Source organism: Prunus avium, chromosome 2 (assembly GCF_965620075.1).
Source record: "Prunus avium chromosome 2, drPruAviu1.hap1.1, whole genome shotgun sequence".
NCBI lineage: Eukaryota > Viridiplantae > Streptophyta > Magnoliopsida > Rosales > Rosaceae > Prunus > Prunus avium.
In genome coordinates, this window is record NC_142285.1 from 36,835,983 (window position 1) to 36,852,804 (window position 16,822).

Below are 16,822 nucleotides of genomic sequence, written 5' to 3' on the forward strand. Positions count from 1 at the left end.
TACAACATATTTTGGAGTTTTATTGCTCAAATCCAAAAGAAAATGAGTGAATCCTTAGATTTCCTATGGACCATTTGGAACTGAAGTTGAGGATAGCCGAAATAAGAAGGGAATTCAAATTCAGAAGGGAGAGAGAGAGGATGAGTACATAGTTATTTTGTCCTCGGGTGGAAGATGCTGATTCATTTGTTCTACATTACCAGAAAAGAGGAAAATATTTGCACTGAGCAATAGCAGGTAGACATTGTGAGACCGAAAATAAAGAGAGGAAATAATACACAATATTCCATTCATCGTTGAAATGTTGGAAATAAACAACATTCACAAGGATATAATAACAAAAGCAATATTTACAAGGATACAATTTTTGGTGGTAAAGGGTGGGATGTTTCAGACTGATATAGGTCATTGATAGGTTTAAGTCCTTCAAGATACAAAAATAATCGTACATTTTCAAAACAACGGTAACTAGTAACTACTACTCCATTAAGGACGGAGCTCAAAGCTTCTATTTCAATAACCATAACATCACACTAGTGTCTGGTTAAACTAATAGATAAACTGAGACTCCAGCAGCCATGTAGCAGAAGCTCCTGTATAGTGCCACTTCTATAATGATTGATAGTGACTGGAACAAAAGCAAGCCTGTAAGGCTATAGAACTAGAACTTGGTGTGGAAATATTGCACCATGTGGGGAGTTGGTTTATGGCTTGAAGGAGATGCTTCCAGGAAAAAAAAAGGAATCCTTCAATTTTCTGCCGGCTGCCCATTCCATGCTGCTTAAAACAGTATGAACAGCAATACAAGGAGCTGCAGCTTCCCTGACCTGCAAACAGAAATCAATTAGCCTCCTCAAAGTCAAAGCTTCATTAGAACAGATGTCATTTAATTGCTGTGATAAAGTCAGAAACGTTTCATTCTTTCAGCTTGATTCTCTCTCACCTTGTCTTGTGATGCCACTCTGCAGTCGGATTCTTCTCGGAGCATCTCCCATGGGTGCAGTGAAGACATGAATGGATATTGGTTGATATGGAGGTTGCGTGTTCTTCAATTTGTAGGATAGATATACTAGTTGAAGAAGACTACTGATCTGAGAAATATCTCTAGTTTGTGCTGATAAGAGGAAGAGGAAGTGACGTCTCCAAAAAAACTGCTTCTGAGAAAAGACGTCTTTACTTTGTCTGGACTCGTTGCATTCGGAGAAGGGTAGAGAGTTCTGGATGGCATTTCAACCATTTGCATTTGCTGGTCTTTCTTTGTACCAACAAGTTACACACGCATAAACGATTTTTGACAAATTGCCCAAAACCATTGCTGTGTGTCACAGACTAGTAACTTGTGTCGTTTGTCTTGGGCATAAATGTCCAAAACTACGAAGAAGTTATTAGAAAAATCTTCGAATTATTTGTAGGAGAATATCACTGTCTGTAATAATGTGAGTTGGAGACACATTCTTACAAGGGCTCATGGTTTATACTCTTTTGATATTCTCCCATAAATAAAATGTTGTGGTTCATTAACCATATTGGAGTGTTTTTCCAATAGCTAATGCAGAATATATTTTCCATGAAGTACTTCAGTGTTTGTCTCACTGTTGTACTCCACCATCCCCATCATAAACCCTTCCCAATGACTTTGGTAGGCTGGAGTCATTGAAAAGAGTATATGATGATGTTTTTGTTATTCAAGAAGATTGTGGGAAAAGAGCTGCAGTCTCTGGATATGGAGATTGCAACTCATTGCATCCAATAGAGTTATTGGCATGCAGAAGATTTCCCGGTTCTGGCTGCAATATTCTTGAAAGCCATGTGTAATCATCTAGCTTAAGTTGTAAGAATGATTCCGGATCTTCTTCTGGTTGAGAATAAACCTGGATTAAGAATCAAAAGAAAGCGTTAAGTTTCGTTGTTCTTCTTGTGCTCTATATTAAAAAGTTCATATATGAAAATTTCAAAGAGCATGTTCATTCTCACCTCTGAAGTCCCTTCATCTTTAGTTTGATTCTCGAAATTAGAGGCGGTGTTGCTAACTGGTTTACTGTCATAATTGGTTGTAATATTATTCTTATTTGGAAGAGAAGAATCATTATTCCCAATTGGAGATGGCACAGAAGCATTTCCCGGCTCAGGTGGCTCAGGTGGAGGAAAAGGTAAATCCAGATATTCTCCTGGCTGAGCACTAAGCTGTCAGATTAAGAATCACAAACAAGCAAGCGTTAAGTTTTGAAATACTTATTGTGCTCCCTACTAACAATTTTACATCAGAAATGTTCAAAAATTAGTTTCATTCTCACCTCTTGAATCATATCATCACAATCAGATGAAACACAGCCACCAGGTTCACCAGCATCATGATTGCCACTTCCAGGCAGATCATGTTCTAGATCTTTGTCTGCCAGATGTCTGTCGGCCTCCGGAATCATATTATTTGCAGGAGCTTGATCAGCTTCAGAATTTGAGGCCATGTAGCCACCAATACCAGGATCAGCTGATTCATCACAGATTGAAGCATCCTTCAGCTTCTTATTATCAGACTCATAATGAGCTGACTTATTCTTCATGCGGCAGAGAACAAAGTCACTCAGCTGATTGGGAATAGAACCCGATTCAGTTTTAGTGAGATAATACTCCTGCATGACCCAGTCGGTCTTCGTCGACTTAGACACACGACCTTCATGGAATGTCAAGGTCCTCTTTTTGCAAGTGACCGATTTGGAGAGTTGTTGAGACTTGATTTCTCGTGGCTTGCCTGTGATTTTCCAGAATCCCTTCTTTGTGGCCCTGTTGTAACGAAGACTGTTGATGGATTTGTAATGAGGTCGGCTGAAGGAAAACCACATCCTAGGTTGATATGGAGAGTCTGGGAACAAGAGCTCTGCAAAACGCAACACAAAACAAGATATTGAAACCAACCCAATTCAAGTCTTGAAGTAATGAATAACAGAATTCAACTAAATTACTGAACAAAATTATGTACACATAGAAATTTTAAATTGGAAATGAGAAATGGGTAGTCAAGAGAAATTGAGATAGATAAATGGATTATGTCAGGTAAGTCCCAAGTACATAACAACAGTTCAACACTTCAAAAGAACAATTGATCAAGATTATGCATGCATGAAAATCATATCTTGGAAATGAGAAAATGGGTAGTGAAGCAAAAGTGAGGCAGATTAATGGATTTACCAGCTAAATCCGAAGGCTCGTACTTGCAGACATCAATTTCAGGGATGATGTGGCAGGCTTGGGAGGCCTTACCCTGCATCATCTGCTTCAAGAAGCGAAGAAAAAGTGAGACAGATTCATTATCAGGTAAATTCCAAGGCTTGTAGTCGATTTCAGGCATGGCTTGGGAGCTCTGGCCCTCCATCTTCTTCCTCAAAAGGCTCACCATTTCCTCCTCAGTGGGATGGAATCTGAATCCACGCAGCAAGGGAAGCAACCACTCTTCTGTTGTTGTGCTTCTCATCCCTCCTGCAACTGTTTTGGAAAATTGGAATCAGATTATCAAATGTTTTGGCTTCAGAGAAGATGCAGCAGAGCAGTGAAGTTGTATTTATATACAAACTCACCAACCCACGAGCCACAGCACTGTCACTGTGGTTTTTGACTTGTGTTTCATCCCAAAAGTCCTGGGCTTTTCCAACCAAGGTCTCTTCCTGGACATACATGGCTTGATGAGTCATATGTGTGGATCCCACCCACTTCCTATCATCATGCATTTTTTCATCTTTTTCTTTTTTGTCCTTTTGAAAACAGCAACCAAAAACCCCTCTCGTAAGTTCAGCTTTTAGGATTCTTTATCATCGATTTGTGGGGAAAATAATATACTTTAGAAATTGAATATATTCTTTTTTTATTTGTTGGGTGAAACAGATGTAATTTAGTCAGCTATGAGCAGATGCAATTTAGCCTGCTTCAGTGCTGGCATGTACTACAAATATAAAGAAGAGAAAGTAATAAGCGAAATTCCATTCCACAATAAAAAGGTTGGGATACGCAACACAATACTCACAAAAATACAATTGAAAAGAAAAATGGATACAACATTTGGTGGTAGATGGGTGTAATACTAGTCTAATACATAGACTGAGATTCCAGCAGTCATGTAGCAGCTACTACAATGCACCACTTCCAGAATAGCAACTGCGGAACAAAAGCATTGCTATAAGGCTAGAACTACAACTTGGTTGCTATAAAGCTAGATCTACGGCTTCAGGGAGATGCTTCCGGGAAAATGAAAGAATGAACCCTTCCAATTCATCCCAGCTGCCCCTTCTATGCCTATTTCACAAGGCCTCTTTTGACATTCTTCTGTTTCCTCATAGTAGTAATAATCCTAGTTAGCAATAACTTTATTCAAGAACTTTGTGGGAAAAGAGTCATCAACTCCAAACTGGAGATTGAAGCTCGTTGCATTCAATATAGTTATTGTCATGCAAAACATCTCCCACTTCTCTGTTCATTAGTGGCTGCAGTGTGTAATCCTGTAGCTGAGGTGCATGAAAGATTAATTCCAGATTCTCTTCTTGTTGAGGACATTCCTGTATTAAGAATCATAAACAAGCAACCGGTTAAGTTTGGATATCTCCATATAAGAAGTTCATATAATAAAACGTTAAAAGAGTATGCTCATTCTCACCTCTGAAATCCTTTCATATGTAGTTTGATTTTCAAAATTAGCAATGGTGTTTCTAACTTGTCCATTGCCATCATATGCAGATTGCCATTGATCATTATAGACATTGGCATGTGGGACACTTCCCAGTTCGGTGTATATTGGTGACTGCAGTGTGGAGGAGCAGTAATCATGTGGCTGAGGTGGATGAAAGCGTGGATCCAGGTTTTTTTCTGGCTGAGCACATGGCTGCTGGATTAAGAATAAAAAACAAGCTAGCGTAAGTTAATGAATACTTCTTGTGCTCCATATTAGGAAGTTGGTATCAGAAATGCTCAAAAAGCATATGTTTATTCTCACCTCTCCAGCTTGATTTTCAAAATCAGAGGCATCAATATACATAAAACCTTCCAGTTCTGTATATGTTGGATCCAAGTTTCTTTCTTGCTGAGCATATAGCTGGATTAAGAAACATGTAGGTCAGGTCAATTTTTAGCCCGATATTAAGTTCATATCAGAAATATTCAAAAAGCAAGTTTATTCTCACCTCTCGTGACATATCATCTGCGACTTCATTTTCAAAATCAGACATGGTGAAACCATGCGGTTCACCTTCATCACAGGTTGAAATATCATTGTTATCAGTAACATGATACTCATTATCTCCAAATGGAGATTGCATTTCATTACAATCTTCATTAATGCCATTGGCTTGCAGAACATCTCCCAGCTCTATGCTTGCAGGTGATTGCAGTGTGGAGGGGCTGTGATCCTGTGACTAAAGCGCATGAAAGAGTGATGCATTAAGTTGCGACAAACTTCTTGTGTTCCTTAACAAAAATGTTTAAAGTATAGAGCATGCTCATTCTCACCTCTGGAGTCACAACAGCTGCAACTTGATCTTCACAATTAGACAAATTGCAGTTGCTAGGTTCACCCTCAGCACAGATTGAAGTATCCTTCTTATCTGGTTTTTTCTTCAAGCGACAGAGAACAAAATCCCTCTGCATAAGTTGGAGACGCCATATCAAAATCAAAAATACCTTCCTACATTAAGCTATGAACAACCAGCAATTGCAATTCTTGTAAGATCACACACATCAAAAGCATTACACAGCACAACCAAACAGAACCTGTTTGTGCATTTAAAACTCCACCACTATATTAAACATGAAACACTAATCCAATAGACAAAACTTGATGCTGCAGAATCCAAACACAGCACAAAGTAACAAACTTTGTAAATAATCAAAAGGAACCCATAAATAATCAAGCATGGACGAGAGAGAATGACCTGTGCCAGCTTAGGATTAGAATTAGCTTCATCTTCAATGAGATAATACTCGTGCATGACCCAGTTGGTCTTCTTCGATTTAGGCACACGACCTTCATAGAAGGTCAAGGTCCTCTTCCTCCCAATGACAACTTTGGACCCTCGAGCCCTGATCACACGTTCCTTGCCTGTGATTTTCCAGTGGCCTTTCCGCGTGGCCCTGTTGGAGCGATTGCTGTTCATGTATTTGTAATCCCTTAGGCTGAAGAAGAACCACTCCATATCATGATATGGAGAGTCTGGCTCTGTGAACAAGAGCCCTGCAAATGCAACACAAAGCAAAATATCAAAATTTGAAACCAACCCAAGAACTAAAAACAGAACAAGATTACTTTTTTCCTTGCGTTTTTGTATTTACATAACAATTGAAACCAACCCAGTTCTTCAATTATTGAAACAGAACAAGATTGATTGTATATACAAAACCATGCATCATTAATGAGAAATTGGTAGTTAAGAAACTAAGACTGAGATAGATTAAGGGATTATTACCAGGTAAATCCCAAGGCTCGTGCTTGCAGAAAGCAATTTCAGGGATGATGTGGTTAACTTTAAAATCTTTATCCTGTTTCTTCTTCCTCAAGTAGTGCACCAGTTCCTCTTCAGTGGGATGGAATCTGAACCCTACAGGCACTGAAACCCCTCCTGTTGTTTTTCTGTTGCACTTGCTGCCCATCTCTCTCTCGCTCTCCCTCTCTCCTTCTCTCTCTCCCTCTCTCTGTCTAAGCAAGCGAGAAGAAGCTGCAATGGCATCAGCAGAGTGAAGTTGTATTTAATAAACAAACTCACTCACACTCTCACCGCTGTTTGATCCCCAATCCCTCCCAGGGAATTTATAAGTCCTCAACTTACTAAACAAGTTTTTGCTGACATGGCACCCTTTTTTTTCTTTTTCTTTTTTGGGTGTTTTTCATCAACAACCCCTCTCGGAAGTTTAGCTTTTTGAATACTTCACATTTCTGTTCTTGAGTAAGTTACATGTCCTTTTCCTACATTGAATTCCACATCGAAGAACAAACAAAGTAAGAATAGTATTGTCTACATTGTTACACGTGGACAATATTTGAAGAATAAATTTAAAGGGCAATTACATTTTGCAGTAAACAAAATGGAGTATTCTAAGGTTCACCCAAAAACCTTCATACAATTCCAGATTCTTCTAAATACAAAGACCCCTACTTTAATTCTAGATTCTTCTATCGACAAAAACCCCAAAAAAAAAAAAAATTAAACAAACAAGAAAGATTTAAACAATCTTGGCACTGCCAACTGATAATGGTTTTGATTTTAATATGTGATTCTTTAGGGTATTTAGATAATTTAAAAAAAATATTTATGAGTTTGTGATTGGAGAAATGGTGATATCCAATAGGCTTTTGAAACTTTGGCCCCAAGTAGTTTTCCATGAACTTGTTCACCAAGTAGTCTTCTTCGACCCCACCTTCGATTCTCTTCACCAAAAGTACCATCATTCACATTCGTTTTTTTATTCTTTCTGTTATATGTTCCCCACTAGCCAATTGCCATTGTACCTCTTCTAGTAAATCATATTCTCTAACGTTTAATAATTGGTGACATCCAAAAGTTACGATGAATTTCACCGCAAATGTGTAATTTTATAAATGGGTGATTCCGCACCATTATACACATTATTAATTACATCGCAATCACTCTATTAAAGACGGTTGAAAATATAATCAAACCGTGTCTATGAAGCCTTACTTTTTTTCCTTATGCACCAATTTTCAATGGTAATGCAGCTCTTATTCAAACCATTTGGACCACTAAAAAGGATGGAGCGCAACCCTTGGAAGGATCTAGAATCTTATATATGTTTATGTAGGTACCAGCTCTCCAAGAATTCTACAGTGAGAAACTTATATATGGCCCTTAAGTGAGGCTATATCTCTTAACTGTTGGATCAAATTAGTTAGCCTAATCCAACGGTTAAGAGATAAAACCTCACTTAAGAGCCATATATAAGGCCCTCACTATAGAATGATTCACCAACTACCAAGCCAAGATTTTGAGATGGGTTGTGGGCCTTTTATCCAGGACAATAGGATACCAAGGACCCAATTAGAGCCCACATATAACGCTTATTTGGCTTATGTTTCTTTTGCTTTGTGGCTGGGATTCTAGTGAGGGCCTTATATATGGTTCTTATGTGAGGTCATATCTCTTAACCGTTCGATCAGGCTAACTAATTTGATCAAATGGCTAATCAATTTGATCCAACAGTTAAGATATAGAGTCTCACCTAAGGGCCATATATAAGGCCCTCACTATAGAATTCTTATTGTTGTTGGATGGGCACGAGTCATTCTATAGTAAGGGCCTTATCTAAGGCCTTTAGATGAGGCCCAATCCCTTAACTATTGGATCAAATTGTCTATCTCTTAATTGTTATATCAAATAAACCAATTTGATCCAACGATTAAAAGATAAGGCCTCATCTAAGGACCTTAGATATGGCCCTCACTATAGAATTCTACGGATGGGCACCCTTCCATTTCTTTTTGTGGTTTGGGCCCTTGTTCTGTGCTTATATATGATCCTTGTTTGAAGTAATGCACATTACGCACTGATGGGTTTAGTTTCCAACCAAAAAAAGAAAAAAGAACAGTACAATAGGAAGAGAAGGAACCTAGATCATCTTATTGTCTTATCTATCATTGTCTTGTAATCCAAAGGTTATATATTTGAAGTTTTCTTGTTAAAACCCAAAGGAAAATGAGTGAAGATTTTCATGCACCATTTGGGATTGAAGTTAAGGATTGCCAAAATAAGAAGAGAACATTGTGGGTACAAATATAAGGAACATTGTGGCATACACAATACAATACTCACAAGGACAGTGTTGGAAAGAAAAATGGATACAACATTTGTTTTAATACTAATACATATGCATAGACTGAGATTCCAGCAGTCATGTAGAGCAGCTCTTACAATGCGCCAATTCCAGAATAGCAACTGCAGAACAAAAGCATTGCTCTAAGGCTAGAGGACTTCGATCTACAGCTTCAGGGAAAATGAAAGAATGAGTCCTCCCAATTCATCCCAGCTGCCCCTTCTATGCCTATTTCACAAGGCCTCATTTGACATTCTTCTCTGTTTTCATGGAAGTAATAATTCTAGTTAACAATAACTTTATTCAAGAACTTTCTGGGATTAAAACTCAACGCATTCAATGTAGTTATAGTCATGCAAAACATTTCCCACTTACGTGTTCATTAGCAGCTGCGATGTGTAATCCGCTAGCTGAGATGCAGATAAGATTGATCTCAGATTCTCTTTTGGCTGAGGACATTCCTATATTAAGAATTATAAACAAGTAAGCGGTTAAGTTTGGATAAATCCATAATAAGAAGTTTATATAACAAAATGTTCAAAAGAGTATGCTCATTCTACCTCCGAAATCCTTTCATTTGTAGTTTGATTTTCAAAATTAGCATATGTAGATTGCCATTCATTATTATAGACATCAACATGAGGGACGACGCTTCCCAGTTCGCTGTATATTGGTGACGGCAGTGTGAAAGAGTGGTAATCCTGTGCCTGCTGAATACATGGCTGCTGGATTAAGAATCACAGACAAGCAAGCGTAAGTTAATGTATACTTCTTGTACTCCATACTAAGAAGTTAGTATCATAAATGCCAAGAAGTATATATGTTTGGGCTCACCTCAAGAACCATATTATTTGCAGTTTGATTTCCAAAATCAGAGTCATCAATATACATTAAATCTTTTAGATTCCTGTATGTTGGTGACTGCTGCGTGACCTCATTTTCGAAATCAGAGGTTGAAATATCTCCAAATGGTGATTGCAGAACATCTCCCTGCTCTATGCACGCTGGTGATTGCAGTGCGGAGGGGCTGTGATCCTGTGACTAAAAAGCAAGAAACAGTGAAGCATTAAGATCCACAAAATTCTTGTGTTTCATAAGAAAAATGTTCAAAAGAAAAGAGCATGCTCATTGCCACCTCTGGAGTCACATCAGCTGCAGCAAAGACTGAAGTATCCTTATCTGGGTTTTTCTTCAATCGATAGAGAACAAAATCCCTCTGCATAAGTTGGAGACCCCATATCAAAATCAAAAGTACATTCCTACATTAAGCTAGCAACTACCAGCAGTTGCAATTCTTATTTGAGCAAAGCACAAAATACATAACAAACTTTGCAAATAATGAAAAGGAACCCAACCCATAAATAATCAAGCATGGATGAAAGAGAATGACCTCGGCCAGCTTAGGATCAGGACTGGCTTCACTATACTCGTGCATGACCCAGTTGGTCTTCTTCGATTTCAGCACACCACGTTCATAGAAGGTCATGGTCCTCTTTGTCCCAATGACAGCATTGGACCCTCGAGCCCTGATCATACGTTCCTTGCCAGTGATTTTCCAGGAGCCATGCGGTGTGGCCCTGTTGGAGCGATTGCTGTTGATGTACTTGTAATCCCTTCGGCTGAAGAAGAACCACTCCATATCATGATATGGAGAGTCTTGCTCTGTGAACAAGAGCCCTGCAAATGCAACACAAAGCAAAATATCAAAATTTGAAACCAACCCAATTCATGTCTTGAAGTACCAAGAACTACAAACAGAACAAGATAGCTTAAGGGATTATTACCAGGTATATCCCAAGGGTCGTACTTGCAGCTATCAATCTCGGGGATGATGTGGTTAACGTTAAAATCCCTGTCCTGTCTCTTGTTCTTCAAGTAATGGTCCACCAGTTCCTCTTCGGTGGGATGGAATCTGAACCCTAGTGGCACTGGAACCCCTCCTGTTGTCATCTCTCTCTCTCTCTCTCTCTCTCTCTCTCTCTCTCTCTAGATATAATAAGCAATCTAGAAGAAGCTGCAATGGCATCAGCAGAGTGAAGTTGTATTTTATAGACAAACTCAGTCACACTGTCACTGCTGTTTGATCACCCAATCTCTCCAAGGAATTAAGTCCTGAACTTCTTAAACAAGTGTTGCTGACTCGACACGCGTTTTTTTTTCTTTTTGTTTTTTCATCAACCGCTCTTGGAAGTTCAACTCTAAGAATAGTGTACATTTTGGAATCTCCATCGAATCAAAATCTGTTAGAGGTCCTTTTCCTACAGTGAATTCCACGTCAAAATTTAAACAGAATAATTACAATTTAAGGAGGTAATTACAATTTACAACCATGGTCTCCATCTCTTAAAAATTATCAAAAACAACTCTTATTATGATTTCTTACATCATTGGATCCTCTGTTAGTTTTACCGTCAAGTTAACTCTTGACATATTTTTTTTCCTTACATGAATGCCATATATCGTAGACATTAAAAATAAAAATCGCGTACGTAGCATCAATCTGCCATCTTTGTTATTAAAAAAAATAAGGTATAAGAGTGCTTGAAAAGAAATTAAAATCGTATTTAGCATCGATAGTTTTTATTTTTATTTTTTAAGAAATGGGCTACTTGATGTTAGCACTCCTAACCAAACTTAACTCTAGCTGCACTGAAACAAGAGTACACAAATGGGGTTTTCACAGTTCCAGACTGTTTACTTCTAGATTCTTCTAAATACAAATACACATGCTTACATACATTTAAAGTGCAAAAAGTACATTTTCCTAACCAACCAAAATAGGCAGAAATGTGGAAAAGCATGAAACTACAAAACAAACATTTGACTATGGAAATGTCCTCTCCGTTTCCTCACCTTTTCCAGATTCCATTGGGATTGGCTGATCCTCATCTTGAATCTTGATCCATCTTTGATCAGTTTTTTGCATTTCAAGTACAAATTTGGAGTCTGCTCTGTTCCATCCATCCTATAAACAAAAATGTTAAAAACTAAAAAGAATTTTGGCACTGCCAACTGATAATGATTTTGATTTTGATGTGATTGTGTGATTGTGTGTTTGTGGGTGAGGGATCCGTCTTTTTCCTCTCTCTCTCTCTCTCTCTCTCTCTCTCTCTCTCTCTATTTATAAAAAATATTTCAGAATTTCAGAATGGTGATGTCCAATAGGCTTTTAAGACTTTCTCCCCAAGTAATCTTTCATGAACTTCCTCACCAGGTAGTCTTCTTCAAATTATCTGACCAAATAAAGTACCATCATTCACATTTGTTTTTTTTTAGCTCCTCAAATAAGCTCCTCACTCAACCTCCTCATTCTAGCCTCTCCATGTACTTTAACCCATAAGCCTAACGCTTTCACCGTATTTGGCTTTGTTATAAAATTTGAAAATATCATGCAACAGACAACAAGGGGTGGTGGCGCAGTTGGCTAGCGCGTAGGTCTCATAGCTTAAAGTTGAGTTATCCTGAGGTCGAGAGTTCGAGCCTCTCTCACCCCATTTCAGGTTATCTTTTTGTAAAAAAACAAATTGCAACTTCAATAATTAAGGTTCTAACTTCCAAACAATACTTATATTTCAAACTTCAATAATACATATGCATAGACTGAGATTCCAGCAGTCATGTAGAGCAGCTCTTACAATGCGCCAATTCCAGAATAGCAACTGCAGAACAAAAGCATTGCTCTAAGGCTAGAACTTCAACTTGGTGCGAACATTATTCCATAGAGGACTTCGATCTACGGCTTCAGGGGAAAATGAAAGAATGAGAGCCCTCCCAATTCATCCCAGCTGCCCCTTCTATGCCTATTTCACAAGGCCTCATTTGACATTCTTCTCTGTTTTCATGGAAGTAATAATTCTAGTTAACAATAACTTTATTCAAGAACTTTCTGGGATTAAAACTCAATGCATTCAATGTAGTTATAGTCATGCAAAACATTTCCCACTTACGTGTTCATTAGCAGCTGCGATGTGTAATCCGCTAGCTGAGATGCAGATAAGATTGATCTCAGATTCTCTTTTGGCTGAGGACATTCCTATATTAAGAATTATAAACAAGTAAGCGGTTAAGTTTGGATAAATCCATAATAAGAAGTTTATATAACAAAATGTTCAAAAGAGTATGCTCATTCTACCTCCGAAATCCTTTCATTTGTAGTTTGATTTTCAAAATTAGCATATTTAGATTGCCATTCATTATTATAGATATCAACATGAGGGACGACGCTTCCCAGTTCGCTGTATATTGGTGACGGCAGTGTGAAAGAGTGGTAATCCTGTGCCTGCTGAATACATGGCTGCTGGATTAAGAATCACAGACAAGCAAGCGTAAGTTAATGTATACTTCTTGTACTCCATACTAAGAAGTTATAGTATCATAAATGCCAAGAAGTATGTTTGGGTTCACCTCTAGAACCAAATTATTTGCAGTTTGATTTCCAAAATCAGAGGCATCAATATACATAAAATCTTCTAGATTCCTGAATGTTGGTGACTGAGGCGTGAGCATATAGCTGTTTTTTTCTTGCTGCGCATATAGCTGGATTAAGAACATGTAGATCAAGTTTCGAGATAATATTTTGCCTTATATTGAGTTCCTATCAAAACATCAAAAAGCATGTTTATACTCACCTCTTGAGACATATCATATGCGACTTCATTTTCGATATTAGTAACGGTGAAGCCATGGGGTTCACCTTCATCACAGGTTGAAATATCATTCTTATCGGTAACTGAGTAGTCATTATCTCCAAATGGTGATTGCATATCATTACAATCTTCATTAAGGCCATTAGCTTGCAGAACATCTCCCAGCTCTATCCATGCTGGTGATTGCAGTGTGGAGGGGCTGTGATCCTGTGACTAAAGTGCACAAAAGAGTGAAGCATTAAGATCCGCAAAATTCTTGTGTTTCATAAGAAAAATGTTCAAAAGAAAAAGAGCACGCTCATTCTCACCTCTGGAGTCACATCAGCTGCAGCTTGATCTTCACAATTACACAAATTGTAGCTGCTAGGTTCACCTTCAGCAAAGACTAAAGTATCCTTCTTATCAGGGTTTTTTTTCAATCGACAGACAACAAAATCCCTCTGCATAAGTTGGAGACCCTATATCAAAATCATTAGTACCTTCCCACATTGAGCTATCAACTACCATCAATTTCAATTCTATTATAAGAGAACACACATCAAAATCATTACACAACCTTTTTGTGCATTTAAAACTCCACCACTATGATAAACATGAAACACTAATCCAATAGACAAAACTTGATGCTGCATAATCCTAACACAGCACCAAGTAACAAACTTGGTAAATAATCAAGCATGGATGAAAGAGAATGACCTCGGCCAGCTGAGGATCAGGACTGGCTTCACTTTCAAAGAGACTATATTCGTGCATGACCCAGTTGGTCTTCTTCGATTTCGGCACACAACGTTCATAGAAGGTCATGGTCCTCTTCCTCCCAATGACAGCGTTGGACCCTCGAGCCCTGATCATACGTTCCTTGCCAGTGATTTTCCAGGAGCCATGCGGTGTGGCCCTGTTGGAGCGATTGCTGTTAATGTACTTATAATCCCTTCGGCTGAAGAAGAACCACTCCATATCATGATATGGAGAGTCTTGCTCTGTGAACAAGAGCCCTGGAAATGCAACACAAAGCAAAATATCAAAATTTGAAACCAACCCAATTCATGTCTTGAAGTACCAAGAACTACAAACAGAACAAGATAGCTTAAGGGATTATTACCAGGTATTTCCCAAGGGTCGTACTTGCAGGTATCAATCTCGGGTATGTGGTTAACGTTAAAATCCCTGTCCTGTCTCTTGTTCTTCAAATAATCCAACAGTTCCTCTTCGGTGGGATGGAATCTGAACCCTAGTGGCACTGGAACCCCTCCTGTTGTTTTTCTGTAGCACTTGCTTCCCATCTCTCTCTCTCTCTCTCTCTCTCTCTCTAGATATAATAAGCAATCAAGAAGAAGCTGCAATGGCATCAGCAGAGTGAGGTTGTATTTTATAGACAAACTCAGTCACACTGTCACTGCTGTTTGATCACGCAATCTCTCCAAGGAATTAAGTCCTGAACTTCTTAAACAAGTGTTGCTGACTCGACACGCGTTTTTTTTTTTCTTTTTGTTTTTTCATCAACCGCTCTTCGAAGTTCAACTCTAAGAATAGTGTACATTTTGGAAATCTGTTAGAGGTCCTTTTCCTACAGTGAATTCCACATCAAAATTTAAACAGAATAAGAGTAAATTTAAGGAGGCAATTACAATTTACAACCGTGGTCTCCATCTCTTAAAAATTGTCAAAAACAACTCTTATTATGATTTCTTACATCATTGATTCCTCTGTCAGTTTTACCGTCAAGTTAACTTTTGACATATTTTTTTTTCCTTAGATGAACGCCATATATCGTAGAAATTATAAATAAAAATCGCGTACGTAGCATCAATCTGCCATCTTTATTATTAAAAAAGAAGAAGAAAGGTATGAGAGTGCTTGAAAAGAAATTAAAATCGTATTTAGCATCGATAGTTTTTATTTTTATTTTTAAATAAATGGGCTACTTGATGTTGGCACTGCTAACCAAACTTAACTCTAGCTGCACTGAAACAAGAGTACACAAATGGGGTTTTCACAGTTCCAGATTGTTTAATTCTAGATTCTTCTAAATACAAATACACATGCTTACATTTAAAGTGCATAAAGTACATTTTGCTAACCAACCAAAACAGGCGGAAATGTGGAAAAGCATGAAACTACAAAACAAACATTTGACTATGGAAATGTCCTCTCCATTTCCTCACCTTTTCCAGATTCCATTGGGATTGGCTGATCTTCATCTTGAATCTTGATCCATCTTTGATCAGTTTTTTGCATTTCAAGTAATAATTTGGAGTCTGCTCTGTTCCATCCATCCTATAAACAAAAATCCAAAAAAATAAAAAGAATTTTGGCACTGCCAACTGATAATGGTTTTGATTTTGATGTGATTGTGTGTTTGTGGGTGAGGGATCCATCTTTTTCCTCTCTCTCTCTCTATTTATGAAAAATATTTCAGAATTTTGTGATTGGAGAATGGTGATGTCCAATAGGCTTTTAAGACTTTCTCCCCAAGTAATCTTTCATGAACTTCCTCACCAGGTAGTCTTCTTCAAATTATCTGACCAAATAAAGTACCATCATTCACATTTGTTTCTTTCTTTTCCCTCTTTATATATTCCCCACTTGCCAGTTGCTACTGTACGTTTCTAATAAATCAAATCATCTAACTTTTATTTTATTTTTTGAGAGAATCATATATGTACTTCAACGTAATTAATAAAGATAGGACCACACTGTGAATTTCACAATAAAAGTGTAATTCATAAATGGGGTGATTCAAAACTGTATGATATGGATTATATTATTGATCACATCAAAACTGTTATGTTAAAGACAGTTTATAATATAATTAAACCTTGTTATAAAACTAAAGAGATTGAGGAGAGAATTTAGAGAATTCAAATAGTGATAGAAATATTCTTATGATATTTTCATTGAGTCTTTCTCTGTATCTCTCACCATACAAACGAGAATGAAGCCATAGTTTTATATGAAAAGCTTTGGCTAACTATTCGGTAAATAGAAGACTCGTGAAGGTCTCTCGGCTCCCCGTGGATGTGCAGTGTATCTTCAGAATTTTCTTCAATCAATTAAGTAGTGGACCCTATCATTTTGGGCTCCACATTCTTGACTTTACAACACTCCCCCTTGGAGACCACAAATGATATGAAATATGCCTCGTTAAAAACCTTGCCAGTAAAACCCAATGGGACAAAAACTGGTCGAAGGGAAAAAGAGTACATAACCATGTGTAACATAAAATTCTGTGTATATTGACGTGCGTGCGACACTGCCTCGTTAAAACCTTGCCAGGAAAAACCCAGTGGGATAAAAACCTGAACGAAGGAAAAAGAGTACAGTGTGTGAAGGTCTTTAGTGACAGCACGCTCCCCCTGATGATTGGCAAAATA

General features: G+C 37.9%; 4 protein-coding genes and 1 non-coding gene across 12 annotated transcripts; 1 reads left to right on the forward strand and 4 right to left on the reverse strand.

The window, feature by feature from the left end:
* Nucleotides 1-267: 267 nt before the first annotated feature.
* On the reverse strand, nt 268-3,662 carry LOC148296955 (uncharacterized). Its single transcript, XM_088248029.1, has 6 exons — nt 3,573-3,662; nt 3,187-3,480; nt 2,295-2,875; nt 1,975-2,184; nt 944-1,871; nt 268-827 (listed from the first exon to the last, which is right to left on the reverse strand). Exons 2-5 carry the CDS (start codon nt 3,467-3,469, stop codon nt 1,686-1,688), a joined length of 1,260 nt encoding a protein of 419 aa, XP_088104155.1. The 5' UTR covers nt 3,470-3,480; nt 3,573-3,662; the 3' UTR covers nt 268-827; nt 944-1,685.
* A 281-nt stretch (nt 3,663-3,943) lies between these two features.
* On the reverse strand, nt 3,944-6,769 carry LOC110764008 (uncharacterized). Its single transcript, XM_021966907.2, has 7 exons — nt 6,444-6,769; nt 5,913-6,211; nt 5,491-5,622; nt 5,166-5,396; nt 4,979-5,077; nt 4,643-4,870; nt 3,944-4,544 (listed from the first exon to the last, which is right to left on the reverse strand). Exons 1-7 carry the CDS (start codon nt 6,625-6,627, stop codon nt 4,386-4,388), a joined length of 1,332 nt encoding a protein of 443 aa, XP_021822599.2. The 5' UTR covers nt 6,628-6,769; the 3' UTR covers nt 3,944-4,385.
* Nucleotides 6,770-8,708: 1,939 nt separating this feature from the next.
* On the reverse strand, nt 8,709-10,883 carry LOC110747167 (NAC domain-containing protein 14-like). Of its 2 annotated transcripts, none has more exons than XM_088248031.1 (7): nt 10,587-10,883; nt 10,193-10,479; nt 9,938-10,018; nt 9,637-9,837; nt 9,363-9,527; nt 9,178-9,263; nt 8,709-9,062 (listed from the first exon to the last, which is right to left on the reverse strand). In XM_088248031.1, exons 1-7 carry the CDS (start codon nt 10,750-10,752, stop codon nt 8,975-8,977), a joined length of 1,074 nt encoding a protein of 357 aa, XP_088104157.1. In that variant the 5' UTR covers nt 10,753-10,883; the 3' UTR covers nt 8,709-8,974. The 2 variants fall into 2 exon arrangements, with proteins under 2 accessions (XP_088104157.1, XP_088104156.1); XM_088248030.1 differs by having other exon boundaries at nt 9,637-9,843; nt 10,587-10,881.
* Nucleotides 10,884-12,207: 1,324 nt separating this feature from the next.
* TRNAM-CAU (transfer RNA methionine (anticodon CAU)) lies at nt 12,208-12,296 on the forward strand. The gene is given in 2 exon segments: nt 12,208-12,245; nt 12,261-12,296. It is a non-coding gene; the product is annotated as a tRNA-Met (tRNA).
* Nucleotides 12,297-12,320: 24 nt separating this feature from the next.
* On the reverse strand, nt 12,321-14,841 carry LOC110764009 (NAC domain-containing protein 1-like). Of its 7 annotated transcripts, none has more exons than XM_088248023.1 (8): nt 14,551-14,841; nt 14,145-14,443; nt 13,757-13,906; nt 13,431-13,655; nt 13,207-13,338; nt 12,935-13,099; nt 12,750-12,835; nt 12,321-12,634 (listed from the first exon to the last, which is right to left on the reverse strand). In XM_088248023.1, exons 1-8 carry the CDS (start codon nt 14,795-14,797, stop codon nt 12,544-12,546), a joined length of 1,395 nt encoding a protein of 464 aa, XP_088104149.1. In that variant the 5' UTR covers nt 14,798-14,841; the 3' UTR covers nt 12,321-12,543. The 7 variants fall into 7 exon arrangements, with proteins under 7 accessions (XP_088104149.1, XP_088104150.1, XP_088104152.1 ...); XM_088248024.1 differs by having other exon boundaries at nt 13,207-13,326; nt 13,431-13,661; XM_088248026.1 differs by having other exon boundaries at nt 13,757-13,888; nt 14,551-14,840.
* Nucleotides 14,842-16,822: the final 1,981 nt, after the last annotated feature.